Genomic DNA, 24324 nt, shown 5'->3' with positions numbered 1-24324 from the left:
TTAAAGATAAATGAGCTCTGATATTTCCTTCAGTCAAAGCTACATCTTAGAAGTTCTAAGATCATACAGCGTTTCATAAAGCTATTTATAAGCTACAGTCACATAAAGCTTCCAGACGTTTCTCATCTCATCATGAAAAACATATTCCCTTTTCTATTTGAGTCTCAGTAGATCATGCATGGGAAAATGAAACCCTTCACTAGCAAGAAGAAAGAAAAGAAGAGTCAGAAGGTAGTTTTCTGTATGTAGAAGATTTCTCATGCTCCTTTGTGCCAAACAGTTCTGAGCTCTTAAGTTCCTCCACACTTTAGAGGGAAGAAACACAGAGTTTCTTATTCCCCCCCTAGAACAACTTCAATTAGACAAATGGGGAGTTTACCTTGAACACTGAACTACACAATAGTACTGAGTATAAGGAACTTTACATCCCGACTATCCTCACACAATTTGTCATGTGCCTACATCAGGGCCTAGAATATTGATCCATACCATCCCCTGAAAAGCTCCCTTATTTTAAAGAAAAAATTTTACTTTTCCAAGGGAATCTCACTCATTCACAGTGCCACTTATCCAAATGATTAAGTTTTGTCCTCAGACCTACAACTTGGAATCTAGCAGCTTCAAACCCTTTCATTGCTGCCTTCCCCCACTTCTGAGAGAAGGTTAAGATTACTTTGAACTGGAAAACACATCAAAAGCTACCACATGCTACTGTGAAATAAGTCTTTGATGGATGGTGGAGAAAGAATAGAAATAAGCAATCCAATGCTAACAGCAAGTGTCTTGGAACAAAATAAATTGAGTTTTGCAATTCAAATATTTGTTCCTAATTGTCCACATTGCAGGACAACTGATTACATTTTCTCCCAACCCTAGATAACAAAGTAAATTTCTGAAACAAGATTTCTTTTCCTCTCAAAAAGAAGGACCAGTTTCCAGAGTAAGATGCTGGATTTTTTTCTCACAGTAATCCATCCGTCAAATCACAGAATGGTTTGGGCTGGAAGGGACCTTAACGATCATCTAGTTCCAATTCCCCTGCCGTGGGCAGGGACGCCTTCCACTAACCCAGGTTGCTCAAAGCCCCATCCAGCCTGGCCTTTGAACACTTCCAGGGATGGGGCATCCACAACTTCTCTGGGCAACCTATGCCAGTACCCTCATAACAAAGAACTTCTTACTAAGATTTAATCTAAATCTCCCCTCTTTTAGATTCATAGAAGACATTACTCCTTGTCCTATAGCTACAGTCTCTGACAAAGAGTCCCTCCCCACTTTTTGTGCAAGCCACCTTTATGTACAGTAAAACCACTATAAGGTCTCCCAAGAGCATTCTCTTTTCCAGGCTGAACAACCCCAACTCCCTCAGCCTCTCTTCATAGGAGAGGTGCTCCAGCCCTTTGATTATCCTCACAACCCTCCTCTGCACTCGTTCTAATATGTCCAGTCTTTTTTGTGCTGGGGGCCCCAGAGCTCAACACAGTGCTCAAAGGTGGGGTCTCACAAGAGCAGAGGGAGAGAATTACCTCTCTCAACCTGCTCTTCATGCTTCTTTTGATGCAGTCCAGGATACGGTTGGCTTTCTGGGCTGCAAGCATGCACTACCAACTCATATTGTCTCATCAGGCAACACCTCCAAGCCATAGAATCTCTTCTGGTTTACAGCAAAAACTCATCACTATCAGCACAGTGTTTGCAAATGCCTGGCAGTAGCAACTGCATGCTTTTCAAGGACAAAGAGCAGTATTTCGCTGACAAAAATAAAAAATAAAAAATCCCTCCACAGAAACTTTCTAACATTGACAAGCCTCAATTTTTCAAATCTTCTCCAGTTATGTGAGTTTTAGGGTGTTTTATACACTTGTTATTCTTTATAGTTATAAGCAGTATTCTAGTTTTCAATACAGCAAACTTACACACACATACATATGAAACAAATAATTAGGGAGAACACTGCAAACCTGAAAGTAACTGCACAAGGCTGCATTTCCTAAAATGATATTATCTTGAGAGGTCTTCCTATGGTCTTACAGATAGAAATGAGGTCCACTTAATAACTCACTCACATCATATGGACTTTAATCTCAAGGTCATAAAACATACACAGGTCCTTCGGGATTCAGTCTTATCTTTGTATGTTACATTTAATGCCACTACCTTGTATCTCCTGTAATCTGGTATTAAAGCAGATACCAAGGTACCTCCAAGATGCTCCTTTTCACCCCTGCTCTTAACATCTATATGCAGCTTCTCTGCTATCCTGGGATCCAAACCAAAAGGAAGATCAGATAAAATGGGTATAGCTCTGTAGCAGGCCAGATTTAGCTCAGAACCCTGTTGTACATACTACTTGAAGAGACTCAGCTCATCCCAGACGTGGTCTTCCCATCTTCCCTCATCTCCTCTCACCATAAGCCTGCATACAAACAGTGCATGTTGGAGAATCCAAATTAACAAAATCTTCAGCATTGGGCTGCAAGATTCTTCAAATGCTTCTTCACATGCCTGCTCTAACTGTAGATGGCTTCATTCTCAAACTACACGGGAAACAGGTTTTCAAATTTATAAAACAAACAAACAAACAAACAGGAATGTCCTTTTAACCTCAAATTATGGTCTAAGGTTATTGGTCTGATGTTCAACTGCAGGTATGGCCAACTTCATTACTGGAAGATTTATAAAAGTATTACCAAAACCAAGACAAAATGCTTTTAATTTAAATTTGGCAAAACCTCGTTGCTTTCTGAGGCTTTCACAATGGTTTGTTCCTTCGTAAAAACATGAATGGAAAGCCTGATAAATCTTGCAGTTTACATATATGTACACGTTCTTCAAAGAAGTTATTCAAAGTGGTATCATCTTTGATGGAACAGAGAAAGCTCTAATTGTTACAGATATTTTACAAAACATTTGACTGTACAAAAAAATCAGCCATGGAGTTATCTTCCTAAAAGGATAGATCCAGACAGACAGAAGAACTGACATTCTTGGGGAAAAAATACTACAGCAATATCACCAGCAAGTTGATTTTCTCTCTAAGATGAAACTATGTCAATGTTGGACAAGAACTTAGGGCAAAATCATTAAGATAGGTAATACAAATCCAAGGTAATGGCCACTGAAAGACAGAATAAGATGGCTGTCCTGGGCTTCAAGAGGAGAAAAAAAAAAATCATAGTTCTCCTTTAGAAGATGTGAATAGGAAAGATGCAACAGGAGACCTGGAATCTGAAGTTCTCCTTGTGGTGGATGAGAAGGGGATCTGATACCCCTCAGAGTTGATTTTGCTTGTCATTTGATTGAGCCTTGATCAAGAAATCAAGTTCAGGATATCAGGGGACAACTGTCTAGCTCAGTTCTGGAGCTTGAAGCCACAGATTTGCTGCATTGAATTGGTCGGGATGAAATTGATAAACTGGCTTAAGATACTGTCCTTATATTTTGGTACCTCCTAAGTCAATTCCTTTGGAATACAACCTAAAACCAGATTCATCAGGGTCTAGACTTGTAGCAGAGTTTCAGATTTAATGGGGTGGGGAAACAGCACAATGGTTCACTTTCAAAGCTCTTAATAATGCAGTGTACTTATTCCATACAGTATCTCTACAACCTGAACTACAGAAAAAAAAATGGTAGAGCAAATAAAAGAAAAATTAAAGATTGATAAGTACACTCTGGAGAGGCAACTACAGAAATATCAATCCAATTGCAAGCTCTGGAGAGGCAACTACAGAAATATCAATCCAATTTCAATTTCAATTTCAAGGTATCTATTGCTCTTGAGGGCAGAAGGAAAACAACATCTGTTCTATGATGTTAAAGCACTGAGGTTTTTTCTCAATGTGTATATGGATAACTGTTCAGATTATTTTTTAGAATTATACTGAGTATTTTGTTACAAAATTATACATTATGTTGCTCTGTATCATGAATCTGAAAATTAATGCACCATTATATAATTCAGGAAGATATGAATGAACAAAATAGTCGTAAGAGCTTCTTAAATTTTACAACGTAATTATGTTACCATGTGTTTGTTTAGGACCAAAAAGAATTTATCGTGCTATAATAACTAAGGTACAAACATGAGAGGTATGTTTTGACTACATTGACTATCAGCTGCTTTGACTATTTCTAAGAATTTGATTTCTGAACTGTAACAGCAGATTAAAATTGGGTTTTGTTTATAAGAGCAATGTAGCATAACTGGCTGTTCAAATTAAAATTTGCAATTATTTTCAAATATTCTATTCACACATGTACTTGACCAGACAATCACAAATAAAAGTATTTAAGTCTATCCAAAAAGTGTTACACAAACAGTACCCAATCTGATAATAAGGCTACACCAAGGAATTTGCATACTAACGCATTTACATTTACTGGAACCTACCTTCTGTAATAAACAGTCTTCTTTTTTCGGGCCGTGCCTTATCCTGAGCAGAAGCTGAAGAAAGAAGGTACCAATATTTATTTATTTTTAATTAAAAAAGAGACAGCTTCAACAGAATTCCAATACCTGACATGACATCTCACCCAAGATAGGATCATTTTCCCGCTTCTCTCTTTTTCCTTTTGCACTGTCAATGCACATCCAGAGTTCTTCCAACAAGAACTTTATTTTTTCTGTTAAACAAAATGTTTTTATAAATTGAGGAAAACTTCAGTGGCTCAGAGAGCCTAGATTTTTTTTCTTTGTTCTTACTCAAAACACAGACATGCCTACAACTAAATATACACAAAAATTAAGACAACTGGGCATTTTAGCTTGCGAGGAAGAAAAAGAACTGAATTAAAAGTTAAATGCTGAAATTGGATTCCAATTCAGGACAATCCAAAAGGCAGCAAAAACATGTGAAGACCCAGAAACAACCAGAAGGTCTACTCTTTTTATAGAATTTTAATTTTCGCAAAAAACAAAATGCAAGCACTGAAAAGCAGGACACGGAAAGCAGAAGTTTGTCTTTTGCCTGCAAATCATCTTCAGAATTTTCTAGACAATATAAAAGTAGTATTTTAAAAAGTGTAGAAATACAAAAATATGGTTGCTTAAAGCTTGGCCTCTATCTGCCCTTAGTACTTTAGAGGAAGTTTTGAATGAGTTAGCTCCATTGTGCCATTAGATTTGGACAATTTGTAGCAGATATTGTATATCATTACAAATAAATAAAAAATAGAATAGTATAGAAAAAAAACTATACATCCTGGCTTTCCACTTGAATTAGAGAGCCCCACACAGACTTTGTAACAGATTACACTATCTTGTCTCTTTTGCTTTGCATACTTTTATGATGTTGTTGAGCTGCAAGACAGTGGGATTGTTTGTTTGTTTGTTTGTTTTTCAGTGTTTGCATTCTGGTTTATAATTGCAAATCAAACTGCTGTGCATACACATGGGGTAGACCGTAGTCATTTTAATGAATCAATTATCTTTCTTATTGCAAAAGTTAAAATATTCATCTATTACATTCTTCCCTCAATGGCATATATTTCTATCAACTACATCTACTCTTGACAACAGAGGATACTAACAGAATTGCTATAAGAGTGTAACTCCAAGAGCTTCAAATGCTTTAAAAAACCCAAGGAAGAGAATAAGCAGTTTTCCAGAAGTCTTACAATTAATTCATAATGGTTTGGTCTGCATAGAGACAGGCCTTGCAAAAATCTTACCTTTGTCAATATCTGTTTTAAGATCTTCACTTGAACTCTGGGTCTCTGCATGTTTAACTATTGAGAAGTAGAAGAGAAAAGGAAGTGTTCAAATGGAATTGTTAACACACATAAATCTGAAGGTAATCAAAACTGAGTACATACCCTTTCTGCACTTCTCTTTAAGAACACCATCAAGTTTTCCCTGTTAAAAATAACTACTGTTAATTTTTCATTCAATACTCAGCTTGTAGAAAATGACCTAAATTACCATGAAATCTAAATCTACATTTCAAATGTCATGCCTCAGTTTCAAAATTCACCATCTCTTAAGGTGAATTGCTATGTTTATTTACTCAATACCCCCAACAAATGAACTTTCACTATTTCAATGTCTGTATTACAACTTGCTTTTTTTTTTTTTCTTCCAGAAGTACTCAAGAAAACCACACCTACAAAACAGGAAAGTCTTACCTGTGCCTTCTTTAGTTCCTTTTCAAGCTTTTTCTTTTCAGATTTCAATAGTTTAAAGTCCTGACTATGTTTTGTTGCAGCCTCTTCAAAAGAGAGAAACAAAATTCCAGTTAGACACTAAACAAAGAAACTACTTTAACTACTACTAGTTACTAGTTTGCACATCATATTATGAGAAAAAAAGGAGCATGAAAAATGTACTGAAGTTTTATTTTAGCTCATCAAGACTTCAAACGTTAAGCACAACTCATACATGTATATTTTCTCTATCTGCGTATCTCATGTTCTAAACTACCAAAATACATTTATTGCTTTTTCAACTTACAGGCAAGAAACAAGAGTGTTTCACATTGTACTTAAGAACAACATACACTAAGTAAAAATTAGGAGTGAAGTCAATGTTTTTTCACATGCTTCATTCTGTTACTTAGAACAGAGGTTCTGGTTCAAAGATGAAAACACTACAGCCAACTGCATTACAAAATGTAGGTAGCACTACTATAGGTAGCACAGATAGGCATAGAGTACTCTAACTCTCAATATCTAGCATCAACCTTGAGAGAGTGCAAATGGGTGGGAATAAACAGGCTATAGCAGATAAGTGAGGTTCCTGGGGAAATTCAAAAGCCATGGGGATGCTTGAAAGAGCTTTGTGAAAATCAGCTTAGTGACTTATATGCAGAGAGCAAAGAGAGTTGGAACCTGTCTGCTGACCAGGTCAAGTCACAGAAGACAACATCCCGAAGAGAAGACCATTAAAAGGCAGATCAGGTGGTAGGCTGACAAGAACTAATCATGGGGAAAAAATCAGGACTGACAAAAGATAAACCAGTCACTAAAACTGGGAAAAATACAAACTATCTAACAGTAGTATGTTGTAGCTCTGCCAGAATTTGCATTTGGGGCTAGAAGGTATAAAAACCTTGCTGCCATGTACAGGAACTCCAAACTACCTGTACTTTCCAGTAGGATTTTGGGGGCTTCTAACATTAAGACACAAGTCACTCAGTTTGTTGTGGCCAGTTAACAAAAAATAATGTTTTAAGGTATATGGATATTTAAACTGTGGTAAGCACAGCTGTACCAAACCAAACTGAAAAAACAAAACAACACTGTAACTGCCAGAATATTTACAAATCAGCAAATATGTCAGGATCACTACATCTTTAAATATGAATATAAATACAAGTAGAAGAATCCTATCAAGATTATTGGTGCACTGGAGCACTTGCCCTGTGAGGAAAGGTTCAAGGAACTAGACTTGATTAGCTTGAGAAGAAAAAGCTTTGAAAGGATCTAAGAACAGCTTTCCTACACCTACAAGGTATCAAGAAGACAGAACCAGTACATTCAGTGGGGCATGGTGGGAAGATGAGACAAGAGAAGTTCTAACTGGCGGTAAGGAAAAGCTTTTTCACCATGAGGGCAACCTGGAAGCGGATCAGATTGCCTACAGGTTGGTCAGCTTACATCCTTTAAGGTTTCCTTCAAACTTGATTTACACAATGAGCCTGATATACTCTATTGAAAATATTCTGCAGAATGGCAGGTGTATTTCAGAGGCTAAGCAGCACAGAGAGTACTGACTTGTCTTGCTCCCCGGGGCCTCAGAGTTAGTTTTTCTTTAACTTTTTCAATTGCTTTTTTGGATGCAAAAGGAATCAAGAAATGGAACAGGATGACAGCACTGGTGACACAATATAGAAAGTTACCTTCAAGTTTCTTCACTTTTGCTTCCAGTTTCTTTCTCCTGTTAAAAAGAAGACATTAACAGATCATTTTTTGAATAGGATAACGTTGTATGAAAAAGCACCAGAAAACCCATCTAGCCATTTCAGAGAAAGAACACTTCATAAATTCAGGGCCTGTGAGAGCAATATGCCCCTGAATTTGAAAACTTAAATCAGCAGCATGCTGATGACATTCTTACAACAGCCACATCTGTTACAGAGGCAGTCTGCTCTTTTCTTAAGTGAGTCAGTCTGCTAATCCAGGCATATAACTTCAGCTACAACTTGTAGCAACAAAAGCATCCCAAGAAAACTGCTTTTGTTTTGTTTTGTTTTGCATTTCTGTGATGTAATGGTGCATTGGGTTTACTTGGTAAGGTTTTGGTAGTGGGACAGGGTGACCTCTGTGAGAAATGACCAGACATTGTCCCCATGTCAGACACTGCCAGTTCCAGCCAGCCCCAACACAGACTCACTGCAGGGCACAGCTGAACCACACACTATCACCTCTGTGATAACACATTTAAAAGAGTGAAAAACACTGTGCAGCAACCGTGAGAGAGAGGAGTAAGAAAAATCTGACAAACAACCCTGAGGACACCAAGGTCAGTGAAGGAGGAGGGGAGGGAGGTCTTCCCTGTGCTGGAGCAAAGTATTCTCCAGCAGCTTGTGGAGACCATGGAAAAGGAGGCTGTCCCTCTGCAGCCCATGGATAACTACATCAGAGTGGATATCCACACTGTGGAGGACCCTGCAGGACTGCATCCCATGGAAAGGACTCAAAATAGAGCAATTCTTGAAGAACTGCAGCCTGTGGAATGGATTCATCTAGGAGCAGTTCACAAAGGACTGTACCCCATGAGTGGGACCCCACGCTGGAGCACATGAGGTATGTGAGGAGGAGGGAGTGGCAGAGAAAGAGTTATGAACCGACCATAACCATTCCCTATCTCCTCTGTGCCACTTATGGGGAAAGGAGGTAGAAAAATTAGAAGTGAAGCAGAACCTGGGAGGAGAGGGGTAGGGAGACAATGTTTTTATTTTTGTTTTTATTACTCACTATACTATGCTGCTATTAATTCAATTAATTTGCCAATAAGTCTGTTTTGCCCATGATAATAATTGGTGAGTGATCTTTTTGTCCTTAACTCAACACACAAGTTTCTTTTCACTGTATTCTCTCCCTGTGTCTTGTTAGGAGGGGGGAGTGAGACGGCAGCGTGGTGGGCACATTGCAGCCAGCCAGGGTCAACCAAACGCAAACAGGTTAGTCTTATTCCTTAAAAACAATTAAACTTTGTTTATAATCATTAGCAGTGACATCCTCGGGAATAGTCTTCAGCATCACTTATGTCCTACAGATTCTTGTTCAGAATATCCTATTGTTTGCTAAATTCAAAACAGAACTAATTATTCAGCCTAAACTTCTTAATTCAGCACTTCCAACCCCACATTATATGCAAAACAAACAGAACTGGAAAAAAAAAGAAAAAAAAAGTACACATACTGCCAATGCTCACAGATCACTTTGATGAAGATCAATACTGTTCATCCATTCCTCACATTACAGCTTTTATAACAGACTAAGATTTGCAGCCTTAGCCCTTCAGGATGTGGAAGCTTTAATCAGCATTTCAGATGTTAACTGGAGGGCATTTGAGAAACCACTCAGAGAACTAACCAACTAACTAATTATCACCAACTAACCACCTTTGGAATGTTTAGCAGTAAAAGTACTTGAACTTAAAAGACAGACTGATGCTCTCGGGCCTTTTCTGCCTGAACAGGGTCATAATTAATTCTCCTTATACTCAGATGACTGCTTCGACAGTCAAGCCACAGGTGAGAATTTCATAAAAAATAATCATTTTAAGACATCTTTGAAGTGCAAAAGGAAAAAAAAAAAGGGGGGGAAGATGTCTTTCAAAAATAACAGGTAACGAACTTACGGTTTTCTGTAGGTTGTCTTCTGACAAATGCACAGAAGTAATGCATTTACAAACAGATAAGAACCTGAGTAACCAGACAGCCAATAAATGCCAACATTTTATCATTGCAACGATATTTGCCATAGAATTACTTTTATAAGTGCTTTAATTACCTTTTGACTTCCTGTTTTCACCAGTTATCATTATTAATTATTTTTTATTACTTTTATAGTGGTATACTAATTTTATCAATCTATGCAATTATATAAAGAAAAAAATGTTAACTCTAATAATTAAAAAAGCAAATTTTCTAGATGATGCATTTGGACAGAATTCCTCTTATGCTACACAACTCAAGCTCCTCTCTGACCTTCAAGATGCATGCACATCTTCATCTGACAGAATGCTATGCTAACAGAAATTGCACTCAGAAGAATACATACAGTATTATAAACTACAGCAAATATAATGTGATTATATTTACAATACTCAACAGCTAAAAATAAAAAAGGAAAAAAACTGTGTCTGTCATATCTTTTTTTATCAGTAGAGGGAATATGAACTTTTAATTAAATGAGCAACCTTACTTCTGGAACAGACTTAGTTTCGAACACTTCTTTCAAATCTCCTCTATAGAAATGATTTCATATTGAGAATCTTCTTAACAGTGGACACGCTAGATGATTTATCTCAAGTTATCATGGTTCTTGTAACTTCAGAAAGGAATTACCATCCTTGTAAGCATTCAAATCTCAACTAAACAATGGCCTAAGCAACCCAACTTTAAAGCTGGCTCTGACTGGCAGACTGGACCAAGGGACTTTGGAGATCATTTGATTGTTTTTAACCTAAATTATTCTACAGTAACTGTAGATTAACATTCACTGTATGAACAATTCACTAGAGTTCCACTTGTGGAGTGAAGAAACCCAGCTTGCAAACACATGTGATGGACTGCTAAAACAGCCTCAACACCAAATGTGCATGAATTAGCTACAGAATCACAGAAGAGATCACCCAGTTTTGTGTCGTCTACAAACTTGCTGGGGGTATGCTCTGCCCCATCATCCAGGTCATTAATGAAGATGTTAAACACAACTGGAGCCAGTAATGGCCCCTGAGGTATACTGCTAGTTACTGTCCTCCAACTAGACTTTGTGACACTGGTCACCACCCTGTGGGCCTGTCCATTCAGCCAGTTTTCAGCCCACCTCACCGCCTGTCCCATCTCTCCCAAATGTCAACAGCTTGTCTGTAAGGGTCTTCTGGGGGGACAGTGTCAAAGGCCTTACTGCAGTCCAGGTAGACAATAGTCTCTGCTCTCCCCTCATCCATCTGGTCATCAGAGAAGCTTGTCAGGTTGATCAAACATGACTTCCCCTTGCTGAATCCAACCTGACTACACTTTCTTGTCCTTCATGTGCCTGGAAATGGTTTCCAGGACTAGCTGATCCACCACCTTGCTGTGGATCAATGTGAGGCCGACCAGTCTGTCTGATCAGCTCCTGTGTCCTCCTCCTTCTCACCGATATGAGTGACAAATAGGGGATAGGATATATATCTATACTGGCAGGCTACATTGCCTGGACACCCGGGTTGTCAGTTTCCTCCTGAGATTAAGTCAACAATGCTCTCTGCTGCTCTTAAAATTGGAAGATGTGTTATGAATTCCTTCAAGCTTACAGAACAGAGTACTTAAATGTGCAAAAACGTGCAGTCTGGCAGAAGTGGCAACAAGAAGTGACAACAGTGACAGACTGCTTTTACAATCTTTTGCATGATAGTAGCTTGCTGCTGTATTTGTGAGTACCATGTGCTTCACAAGGCATGAAAGACACAAGAATATATCATATGAGGTTCTCAGTGAATGCTCCAGTTCCTCACTCATCTCTGTGGCCCTTCACTGGAATTATCTCCAGTACATCCATGTCTGTCTTGTACTAGGGAATCCAGGACACGGTAGTCCAGGTGTGGCCCCACTAGTGCTGGAAAAAGGGGAAGAATCACTTCCCTAAACATGTTGGTAATAACAAAATAACTTAGGAACATCAAAAATGATAGTCTTGAGTTCCTTCAAGGAAGGAAAAACCAAAGGAAGGAGTAATCAATGAAGTCCCATTGGGATGCATGCTGGAACACATCAGAAATAAAAGCTGACTACAAAAAGTAGCAGAAAGCAAGCATTAGTGTTAATAAGTGTGAAGCGATGTACATGGAGGAAAGTTACTGCAACTACAAATTCACAACACCCAGCTGTACACCGGCTGGTTCCCTTTTAAGCTTATAAGGAGCTTTCCAAACAACACTGAGAAGTCACAGTTCTCTTCCACAACTCACTTAGAGGCTAGGAGTATAACACCATTAAAACACAACTAGACAAATTATTTACAAAGTCCATCAAGAGCTGTAAGACATGACAATCATGCATAAGCTCCAGCTAAGGAAGCCTCTGAGTGACTTGTTACTGGAAAAACAATTTGTTAAACAAACAAACAAACAAACACAGAGTATCACTCACACAGCATCGCTTTTTACTATTTCTTCTTTAATTTTAACATATTCCAGTTGACTCTCCTGATAAATCTTGAGAGAACTCTGTGAAAAAAAAAATGCACAATGAAAACATGTCCTTATGAAGGAGATGAAAATAAATATAGCATTTTAACTATTCTAATGAAAACAGCTGCATAGCAAAAAAAGTGTATCCAATGAGAAAAAAAAATAAGAAAATTAAAAAGTCATGTTAACTTGCATTTTTAAAGGTAAAATTTATAGCAAGAATATATATATATGCATCTTTTGAGTATGTGCTTCCAAGACCTATTTGGACTGTAACTCAAAGCTCAAGTCAAGTGCACAGCTACTATACACCATCATATACGTAACCCTACTTCTGAGCAAATTCCATCAGGACATCAACTATCAATGCTTGCTGAGGGAAGAAAATTTAAAGATAAAAGGCAAGTCTAACACAGAAGAAAAACTATGTATAGTGACACAGCAGATGTTAATTCTCTACTTTATATCGGAATTAAACTATAAAAGGTGGTGGGTTTATTTTTGGCAGAAGTAATAGTTAATGTCTAGTAAATATCTGTATTAAGGGGAATTGAACAGTCAATTTTTTTTTCTGCAGAAGACTAGATTTCAATTTAGACATGGGAGAGAAATTAGGAATAAAATCAAGTAGCTAATAATATAAAAGTGTATGTTCAAAACTGTAAAAGAAGCAAAGCACTAACTATTCTGGATAGACTTTCTTTGAACCTTTTTACCAGTACACATTATGGAGAATTAAGTAATCTAGTAGTACTGAAACAGAAATACACAGGAATTTGACTATAGCTCCTTCCTTCCTAAATAATGAAATAAAAAACAAATAATATGATCAAAAATCATAGGAACTACAGAAGCCTGAACTTTTTCCCTTATCTGAAACTTGCTAAGGTTTAATTTGTTTTACCTAAAACCAGAACTCCCTATCCAACAAGCTGGAAGTAACTGGGCTCATTAAAACCTGCCTCATTAAGATGAGCATTAAATATGTTTATTTCCTTCAACAGAGTAAGTGCAAGTTATTTAAACCTTACAAGCACACCTTTTTCTCTTCCAACTCTGCTTTCAAGGAACCCAACTCTTCCTGGCCCTTTTCCAGAGGCAGGATTTTCTGCAGCATCTGCTCCACTTGGCAACGTAGAGCAGAGATCTCTCTGAAACAGGAAATGTTATTTAAATTTTTTAAAACTGCCAAAAAATATGTGCACTTTTAAAGCCTAAACTCAGTGTTCTGATTCTTCAGGCAAACTTCCAAGTATTTTGCTTTTCCCTATGGAAAAAACCTCTGACAGATACCCAAACGCTTTAAGAGCCTAAGTGTTCTCATTTTTCCATCTAACATTTTCCATTCAAAGAATATTCAAGATCTGATTTTGAAACATTAAATGGAGCCTAAAGTTGAAAGTGGGCAGACTGCCTGCACTACACAAGAGTACAGCCCAGCTACATACACTGAAGCATCAGGAAAAAGTGTCTCCATGGAAGCAGTGCCACAAAATTAGAGCAGAGTCCAACCATGGGACTTTTCAGCAGGCAGGACACGAAGTCTGTAAGGATGATGTGCTGTCTTTTCCTCTGTTAATAAGTAGAGCAAGTAAGGCTCACAAACTCTAAGTCAAAATACTTCAGGCAAACAGGGTCTCCCCAAATAGGCTTACATTTAGCCACCACCAAAAGACGAGCTCTGCATTTCCATTCGGTCATTTCAGGCTCCTGTGCAATACAGTGCCAGGAGAAGTATTTCACACATGTACAAGGCAGGGCAGATTTCCCCCCTCAAGGGCATCTTTGCTAACTGTGGCCTAAGAGGCATGCCAAAAGAAAGGACCAGTTTAATAGTTCAGTGTAGACTGAGAACCATTGCAGCAGACAACTGAAACTGTCCAAGACACAGAGATCACTGAAGATATAGTAAACAGTTCAGATCAAACTTACCTTTCAGCAAACTGAAGCTGTAATCTCTCGTTAAGGTTGAAATTTAGAACAGTCTGCCCTACTTCCTTAAGTATATTTCAGTCCATTTGCCACTTGTAAACAAATATTTAATAATGACTTCCACCCAACAAGCGAATTATGTGTTTGTGTTATGTCATGTATTTAACAAAAACATTTCCGTATGTTGAAGTGAATAAGCAGGGCTTCTTCTGCTTGAAAAAAACTGAGTCATTATCAGCAATGCACATTTGAAATAGTCCATGTTAAACCATATATGAGACACACCCAGACCTTAAGTACATAAGCTTAGTTCCAAAGCTCTATTTTCTTTAATTCTCCAGTCTGTTCTTTACTAGAGAGGCACCCTCTCTTAAATTGAGCTTTAAATAAAAACCCTCAGGCCCCCTTATTAGAAATGTTAAAAAATATACTAATTCTGTGAAAGAAATGATAAATACACTAATTCTGTAAGAAAGCTTTTAGAAAAATAAAGGATATCAGTGCATTTCTGTTGATACTCGGTCAGCAAACGACTGCAAGAAAAACAAAACATTAGTCATAAAAACCAACTGTACTAGTCACTTTCTCAGATGATTTCAACAATTACATCCTAAGATACCTTTCCTTTTGCTTTATAGATAAATGCAGGAAGTAAAAGATTGGTTTGCATTTTCTGATAGAAGTCAACATAACCCTTTTGTTTCATCAAGCCACTCAAAGCTCAAATCAGACTTCTTTAAAATGAAAATACAACCAAACAGTTAACAATTAGATGAAGCTAATAACTATTTTCAGCTTTCAAAAAAAAAATAAAGAAAAAGAAAATAAGAAAGGAAACATACTATTTGGGTAAAGACGGTGTGTGTGTATACATATGGGCATGTATGTGTCTGTGTGTTTACATATATATGTATGTATGTATATGTTTATCACCAACGTAAATCCTAGTTTCCAAACTTAAAAGAATGCCTTCCTAGGAAAGAATGGAAGAAAAATAATTCAAAAGACTCTAAAATGCTTTAATATTTACACTATTCTCCTAGAAGCCATTGGAGTATAACACCTATAACATCTATTCTGACCCAAGGTGTACGGTGGCCCAAGGGATAGCACCACGGACAGCTATTCCCTCCTTTCTTCACATTTTACAGCTTTTAAGAATGAAGAGAAGAACAAGGATGAGAACAGTGGAAGTTACTTCTGCGCAGAGAGTGCTGCATTACTTTCTCTTGTAACAGTTAAAGAGTCATCAAGTAAGGCAAAAAAGAAAGTGGCTGGGCTGCAACTAGGTAGAGCAGAGGTAAATCCCACAGGACTTGAGTGCACAGGCAGGATGAAGGACTCAAAGTTTCAGGGTAGGAAAAGTAATCTATGAAATCACAAACAGTAAAGAAGTTCTGAAGAAAAGGGTCTCAGTTAAACAGTGAGGACTCTCTTAAATCCTTTCTGGAAACTAGATTAGCTAAAGCCAGATTTACATTTATCTGGGAAAGGGTACTTAAGAAATAAGCCATAACCTTTAGGAGACATGGCAAGGATATCATGCCATGATATGAATGTATATGTAACATGTTTTATGTTGATGGTTATTGAGAAGTGGAAGCAATCCCAGAAGAGAACTAAGAAAACATTTTAGAACTAAGAAAACATTTGTTCTTATTGTTCTGACTGTCATACAGCCTCACTTTTACATATTCTGATATTTCACTCCAGCAGCATTTCATACCTGAAAAGATTAGGTTTTCTTGAAAGGGTATGTATACACCTGTGCTTAACTTTTGGTTCTCATACTACACGGTCAGCAACAGACAAAATGAAATAAATCCCTTCAAAGAGCTTCTTCTGCTAAATACCTGATCATAATAATAAATAAGGTACATAGCTACATAAAATATCCTTGTTTTTGCTACTACTACATCAAGATGTTTTAGGGAGAATAAAGAAGCCTTTAAACCTAGATTCAGGATCTGTTACTGAAAAAGTTACTTGCATTTAGAGGATGATTTAGTTTTGTGCAGTAATGAATATCTACATCCCACAAAGCATACTTGCCATATTACTTAAAGAAATTAAGAACAGTAACAACAACAATACACTCGTGCAATTGTACTTACTCGCCATTGATCAGTTTTTGCTTCAGTGCAACTAATGCTGCTACATATTCATTTATATTCTGTAAGGAAGAGTCTCAAGTCGGTAAAGAAGTTCCACACCAAAAACAGTACCACACGCTGCAAACGCCCCCTGACCTGACTGCTGCTGGTCTACACAGAACAATAATCTGGTTTTGTGACTTCTCTTACAGGATAAATTGTCGTTTACTAAAATATGTGTTAACTTTAGGGTTTGTGTACAAATATATATATAGAATGTAGACTCCGCATGGAAGTATGCATGCTTAGATGAGGCCTTACTATAGTAGCTCTTCAAACTCTGCTTTTGTGTTGGATTATATACAAAAATCACTAATGCTTTTTCTCTCAAAAGTGAAATTAAGCTTTTTTTTTTTTTTTTCTCTCAAAAGCGAAATTGAGCTTTGGAGGAGTATTTCCAGTGAACAGCCTCTAGTTCATTCAAGGTTACAGATTTCCCAGCCTCATCAATCGTAGCAACTCTAGGTGTGGTTGAACACCTACGAACCCTCAGCTGGGCCTTCTTTTCATCTGAAGGGGAAGCAATGATAACCCAAAGAGCTACGCTATATATGTGTGTATATATATATAAAACCCGACACTCTGGTTTTAAAGCGCTTTAAGGAGCGGCGGCGGGCAGCCTCCTCCCACCGCACCGAAGCAGCCTGGAAAGGATACGACGCAAAATTCGCTAGCAGGTCCTCCTAGCCATGCCGCAGAGCCTGCGATGCAAAGACACGAGCCACTTTTCCGCCGCACACCGCACCGCACCGCATCCCCGCCGCGCCGGCAGCCCCCCACACCCCACCACCACCACCACCCCCCCCACCCACCCGTCCCTCATCCCGCAGCCCGCCCCGGGCCCCCCGGCTCCATGCCGGCGGCCGGTACCTGCTGCAGGACCCCGCAGTTGGCGCAGCCCCCGGTGGTGGCGGTGGCGGCGGTGCCGGCCGGCGGCGGCGGCGGCGTCTCCCCCGGCATCATGGTGCCCCCCGGACCCCCGCGCTGCTCCCGCCCTGTCACAGCCGCGACGCCGCCTCAGCGAGGACCCAGCCGGCGCTCCCCCGCCTCCACCGAGCGGCCCCAACGCTGCCTGACTGGAAGCTTCCCCCACGGTGCCTCTCAGAGCTTTGTCGTTAAATAAAGAAATAGAAGGTTGGAAGGACTGGAGTCTGTGAAACGCCGTTGGGTTTAGTGTTTCCAAGCGTCGTGAGAAAAGCTTAAGGCTGGTTTTCGTCTTAAGTTGATTACATGGAGGAGTTGGTGATGACTGTCGATACCTGTGAATAAAGCCGCTTCCTCGTTCTGACAGTAGTAAAGAACTCGGGAGTATGAAGTTCTAGTTTAAAAATAAATAAAAATAAAAATAATAATAAAAATAAAAAATAAAAATAAATGCTGAAAGAACATAGCAGAGAACTGTTACCGTTTACATAAAATCCAGATGAGAACTAAGAGAACGAAGTAGCCAGAAATAACTGGTGCTGGCCAGAAACAGCAGACAGAGAACATTGTATTATGGGGGAAAAAAAAATAAAATTAAATCTGTCTGTGTGTTGCATTTGAAGCACTCAAAGCTGCTTGACTGACAGGTGGCACCTGCTCGCAGATTAGGCCAGTACTCTCTGAATTTCTCCTGTATTGGGTTCTTTGCAAAGAGGTGGAAAGTATTTCCGTGTATTATGCCAACTGTACCAGTTTCAGGGTTTCACCAAAGTGAAGTTGATGAAAGATTCCTACTTATTTCAGTGGATGTTGGTTCTTGCAACTTATACACCTGATCTGAAGTTTTCCCGAGAAGTTGCTCAAAAAGTAAACATTTAAGCTAACTAGAAAATTTTCAACTAACAAATTCTGGGATTAATAGAATCACAGAGTCAACTTCTTAGCAAGGCTCCTTAAAGATCACTGAAGGAGACGATAACAGAAGGCAGACAGCAGAGGGGTAAGTTGCCAATCCCCTAGTCTCTCTGCTTTTATGTTGTTGGTAGTTTTCCTGCCTTTATTTTACCAATGCAAATTAATCTATCAGCTCTGCTGGGAGTAATGCTATTAAGATATTCTCCAGGAATAGGTACACAACTGTTCAGGGATCTCCATTAACCAGGAGTGGAACGAGTTTACCAAGAGACAGACTAAACTTGATCAGGCCCAATGCAGTCAGGAGTCAGCTTGCACACACTATCCAAGCAAAGCCTCAAAGTACACACTACTAAGTATCAATACTAACTGATCTCATGTGCAAGTGTACAGTATGATCCACACACATTTAAATTAGGAGACTGGTTAAAAATCACAATAGCTAAAATAATATTTAGCTTAAACCAGTTATACTTGTATACTTGTGTCCTGATCCCGAAGTTCTTCAGAAGTGAATTAAAAACACCAAGCTAAAAATGTTTTCCCTTTAAAAAGCTGATTTTTTATTTTTAAAAGAGGTACCTTATACTTCAAACCTTCAGTCAACCTCTACAAATGCTAATTATCGTAGCTACTGTAAGAAGCAGCATGCTTTAGAAGAGAACGCAGAGTCCTCTACCGTGTGCTGAGTCATTCAGAGCATCCATTTGGCATTTCAGTTTAGAATCCAGAATAAAGCCTATGCATTATATTCCAGATATTCCCAAAATAAAGACACGCACAGGCAAGTAATAAAATTGTAACATCATTATGTCTGAAAGGTTTGTGGATGCTGATTGCACAAACCACAAGTTTTTGCTTTCACAGAATTTTAAATAAGTGGATACTATGCTTATACCTTGCTGTTGGTCCTTCTTTAGCGCAAGCTGTGCATGCGGAAATATCTTCTGCACGGCTTGTAAAATATTCCCTGCTGAATTTTCAAATGGGTGATAGTGCTCGTCCAGGTGAAGCCACAGTCCTCTTTGATGCTGGAACAACCTTCTTCAGAGCCGTAAAAAAATCCTTTGCTTTTATTTTAATAGAATTAACATCTAGTTGCAATTTCTCCCTACTTGCATATCTCTGAGCATAGCGTTGATGCAGAGAACACAGCACAGCTTCAACACATAAGCACTTTATATCTGCACCACAGTATCCTAATAAACAAAAAACAAATGTTACATCAGTCAAGGTCCAGATTTACAATATGCAACAATTAGACAATTTGTAATGCCAAAACCAAACAGGTTAACAGGAAAGTGAAAGTGGTACCGCTCTGCAGGGAAGTTTTGTTAGGTTGGTCACCGCCTGCTATCCTGTGCTTATGAAGCTGAAGCAGACTCCTCATTAAAACTATACTCTTGAGGAAGATGCCCCAAAACCATTCAATGTTCTCAGACAACAAGAAGAATGACAACAAAAAGTAAATAGGTGAAAGCATTGCTATGAAGGCGTGCCAGCTGCCTCATTGACTAATTGTGCAGCAAGGCAGAAGAGCTTGGGTACTGCCTGGTACAAGCTAAGATTCTTTAGAACTTAGTCACAAGCATTAATCCATTTTGTTTTCAGTCTTACCAATGCATTTCTCAGCTAGCTCATCAAGCAACATGTCCGGTAGCTTAGGGATCCAGCCATGAGTATGAATCTTGAAAATTTCTTTTCTAGCCTGTAAACAAAATCAATGCATTTTATCTTGTGCTAAGTTTTCCTTAAAAACACCAACAAAAACAAACAAACCAAAAATCAAACAAAACAACAACAACAAACAACAACAACTGTCCATCAAAACCCCTCACATATTAATACACTTTTCTCATTTGCTAAACTTTCAAGTATTTTACAGTTATTTAATATACACTCTGCATTTTCAACAAGGAAATTTAATATTTCTAGATACTAAATTTAGAAATTTTCCTGCAATGAAATTGCAGGAACCTGCAATGAAAGAAAAGGCATTTATAGCTCCAAAAATAAGTTTCCAAACTATGAGACCTAACAACCCAGAGGAAAATACTGTAATGAAAAATTTATCCAGAAACAGGAACAGGCTCCCCAGGGATGTTGTTATGGCACCAAGCCTGTCAGAGTTTAAGAAGTGTTTGGACTGTGCTCTTAGTCACATGGCCTGAATTTTTGGGTAGACCTGTGTGGGGTCAGGAGTTGGACTCGATGATCCTTGTGGCTCCCTTCCAACTCAGGATATTCTATGATTCTAAAAATCTGTGACATTAACCAAGTTGGAGAACAATTTAGGAAAAAATGAGGTTGACTTCTTTGTTATGTTTTCAGTGTAATAATACATTAAAATGTAAATTTTCAATATATGTTTTTCTTCCTCCTGTGTTTGCCTTTGACATACAACCAAGACGACAAGCATGGGGTAAGCTGCTCACAAGCTCTTTATAAAGTTCATACTGTTTTTTTAAGTGTAAGATTAAAAACCACCAACAACAAAAAAACAAATGGTGTCTCACTTTTTATTGATACGTATCCAAACAATACAGATGAAAGAAAAAATTATGGATAGTACACAGATATTTGGACACATGCTAGAAAGCCACATATTAAGAAATCTGAAACATACATAAGAAAAAAAGGCAAAGGGACTGCACAGTTAGGTATTTGGTATCATTAGGTGTTGTGTATGTGATGTGCCGTAACACAACAGCAACACATCCTGCTGCCTATTTTATAGCAACTGATCCAGAATTTTATTTTCAAAAAATTAAACCTTTCCTGCCTTATCCTTAATTTAAAAATCTGTCAAATTCATGGAGAAATTTTTCTCTGCTGGTTTGAAAAGGTATCCATCATCAAATAGAATATTGCTTTCCATTTACTTAAGTATATTTACCACCAGCAGTATATTCATTTTTTATGAAATAAGCAAATATAATTATTTCTAGGTCAGTAGAAAACAATTTATTCAACTAGAAGGCTTTCTTGTAACTAGCTTTTCATATTAAAATGGTATTCTCTGGTATCAGTAAGATTGTCATTGTCAGAAGCAGGACTAAGCTTTGCGTTAGGAAGTTTCAATATGCGAATCTTGCTTTGCTTCAATTTGTGTTGTTTATTTTTAATAGCCAAAATCTTATATTTGTGGAAAGTGTTTCTCCCACATACTTTCTCTAGGGTGTTAATTCTATGAAAGTTTCTCTAGGGTGTTAATACTATGAAAGCCCCTTGAGGTGCTATCAGTAAATTATAAAAAATACCTCCTGCACTAAAGCAAAGGAGGTTTACAGGTTTTTAAAGCACTTAAAAATACCTCCTGTGCTAAACTGCACTAAGAGGTGTCTGAAGGATTTGCATTTCATATACAGGTGTGTTTTAAGACCTTTATGTAATGTGCAGTGGAATAAGAGCACCACAGATTACTTCAGAAAAATATATTCCAAATAGCTGAAAAGGCACGTTAAAAAATTATCAAGTTTTCAGCTATTTTATTTTAAAAAGAGGTACTGGGAGTATTTGAAAGGTGTTCAAATCTACACTTTCTCTAAGCAAATTTTAAGAGATTTGTTAGGGTGCCTGAGTAATAACAGTATGCATTTAAGAAACCACAGTATTTTGATGCTTAAAGCATTCCTTAATATTGATACAAGAACTCTAGTGATGTGAGATTCTGGTTAAAGGGAAGAAAAACAAGTGAGAGGGATATCAGGCCAAGGAACTTCATTTATATAATTTATTAATGATCATTCCAATATTCTTTCTTATCTTTTCAACTGATCTCACAACAAGTAAGTTAAATGTTTTCATTGTATTTTTCACTACATTAAACATAAATGCTTTAATGATATCCAAATGTTTTATCTGATGTCAAAAAAAAATTAAGTTAATAATATTACTCAATGGATATGTGCCAAGTCCACCCAACCTTGCTTTCATGATATGCAGAGGGACATAGTATGCAGAATTTCTATGCAGTCATTCAATGGAATCTTGTTTCAGTTGCTCTTGCTGATTTCAGATACTTGTGTTTATTCCCCCATGGATAATCCTGAGCAGTCTAATAGGTCTCTAAAGTACTTCAGATCTCTAGAACAGAAACAGAGGCAGATGGAATTCTTTTCTTCTCACTAAAGAGACAAACTTCTGGGTGGAAGTGTAATCTATTGAGCTGGTACTTCACTTTTACTTGCCTAAGGAAAATCCCTATCTCCAGTGCCCCAGGGTGCAGCAATAGTAAGGAAACAGCTCATTTAGGAAAGACTTGAAACAGCTTTTTTATTTAGACATTACCAGGCAATTATATTATCATTACATTGTTATAAATAATATTACAGTATCATGTAAAAAAAATATGCACCCATGGCCTTAACTTTTCTGTGTGGCACATTGGGGGTGCACACTCAGATCTTCCAAAGTGACCGTTGTATTACTAATATCATCTGTACACCCCACCAGTGTGCTTTCTTTCAGCTTCTAACTTCTTTGGACCATCAAGGCAACCAAACTTGTGAGGTCAGGTGCAGCTTTCTCTTGACATTTTACTTTCATTCAATGCTGCTTGGCCAACTGTACTGCAAACAATCTTTTATTTGCTATCAGCTGTCAAAGGTTGGTAGGGTAAGTCCTCATCTGATTCCTCCCTCTACAAGTTACAGACCTCTAGCAAGTTACAAACCCCCTCCCACTCCTAAATACATTATTTTCCAGAAGGTTTATGTAAGTCATTCTTTGTACAGAAGTCATTGCATGCTTTTGATCCCCTTTCTTATTGCCCTTTCATCAGCCTTTCCCCATTTTTCCATATTCTTTTTGGGATGGAGGAACCACGTTTGTGCCCAATATTTATCAGTTTATACACTGTCTTGATATTTTCTCTATTTTATTCTTTACTGCTTTCTTAGAAGCACTTAATAATTAAATTTGCTTTCTTTTGCACTACTGGGCAAAGAGAAGAGATTTGCATACAACTATCTGTAATAACTTACAACAATTCAGGGCCCTTCCTTTTAAATATGAAGATAGGACTTTTTTATCCCATATGCACTACTTTACATTTAACTTTCCGGAATTCCATCTGCCATTTTTTGCCCATACACTCAGTATCCTAAGACACTTCTACTTGCAGTTCTTCTCATTCTGCTATTGCCTACATTTTCCTAAAAAACATTGTACCATCAGCATACTCTGACACTGTTTCCAGAGCCACAATAAATATGCCGCACAAATCGCATTCACAAACACATCTGTATGGATCTTTACAGTTGGCTTCCTTGTACTGTGAAATTGGAATTGATTTCTACTGCAATTTCATGCCATTTTAGCCAGCTATTTACCCCTGCAGGTATTTATTCCCTGGCAGTGTAACTTTCAAGAGCTTTTGATGAATGACCTTTTCAAATACCTTCTAGAAATCCATAGTCAACTTTATCTCCCTTAGCCACAAGCTTGTTGACTCCTTAGAATTTCAGTAGAATTGTTAGGCAGTTCTTCTCTTAAAAACACCTTTTGGTCTGTCTCATGGTGTAGTTTACATTTCATCTATCACAATTTTTACATTTCATCTATCACAATTTGGGATTCTATTTTCAATTTTAGACCCAATTTTTTCTTTTGGAAGCATGCTTCTGAAGAGCTGTCCACAGCAACAGGCTCCCTTGTCCCTGCTGTTTAACCATGGCAGGTTTCTTTTTCCCCTGGTAAACATTAGCTCTGAGCCTCCAATATCATATCCTTATCAATCCTCCATGTAGCTCTCAAACACAGTAACTTTAGATGGCACTCATTTATTTTTTTTAACCAGTTTCTTCATTTTTAGGTAGTTTCTTTTTTTTTATTATTTATTTTGAATGAAAGCACACATTGGTGGGCTCTTTTTGCCTTATGTATTGAAAGAATGGTCAATGGAGACCGAACATCTCTATGTTCCGCAATGGACTGAGTCCATGGCACCTCAGAACTCTTCCCATGCCTCCTTGTGTACCCCTACACATTACTGCATCACGCTACTTCTTCTGGCCACAAGGATTGTAAGCTTCTCCACCTCATCTCCCCTCTCAC

At 38.0% G+C, this 24324-nt stretch overlaps 1 protein-coding gene across 1 annotated transcript in view; it reads right to left on the bottom strand.

Moving 5' to 3' along the window:
- The window catches only part of ICE1 (interactor of little elongation complex ELL subunit 1), a 31970-nt gene extending 14582 nt beyond the window's left edge, over positions 1–17388 (bottom strand). Inside the window, exons 1-12 of the mRNA XM_032181059.1 lie at positions 17299–17388; positions 16390–16448; positions 14774–14808; positions 14276–14294; positions 13383–13494; positions 12303–12379; positions 7839–7876; positions 6127–6209; positions 5818–5857; positions 5674–5730; positions 4537–4626; positions 4394–4447 (exon numbers count right to left, since the gene is read on the bottom strand). Coding sequence (XP_032036950.1) covers positions 4394–4447; positions 4537–4626; positions 5674–5730; positions 5818–5857; positions 6127–6209; positions 7839–7876; positions 12303–12379; positions 13383–13494; positions 14276–14294; positions 14774–14808; positions 16390–16448; positions 17299–17388 — 754 coding nt within the window. The remainder of the gene's footprint in view (positions 1–4393; positions 4448–4536; positions 4627–5673; positions 5731–5817; positions 5858–6126; positions 6210–7838; positions 7877–12302; positions 12380–13382; positions 13495–14275; positions 14295–14773; positions 14809–16389; positions 16449–17298) is intronic.
- Positions 17389–24324: the final 6936 nt, after the last annotated feature.

This window comes from Aythya fuligula, chromosome 2 (assembly GCF_009819795.1).
Source record: "Aythya fuligula isolate bAytFul2 chromosome 2, bAytFul2.pri, whole genome shotgun sequence".
In the NCBI taxonomy this organism is placed as follows: Eukaryota; Metazoa; Chordata; class Aves; order Anseriformes; family Anatidae; genus Aythya; species Aythya fuligula.
The sequence above is the reverse complement of the archived record's forward strand: the minus strand, read 5'-3'. Positions and strand labels throughout refer to the sequence as shown.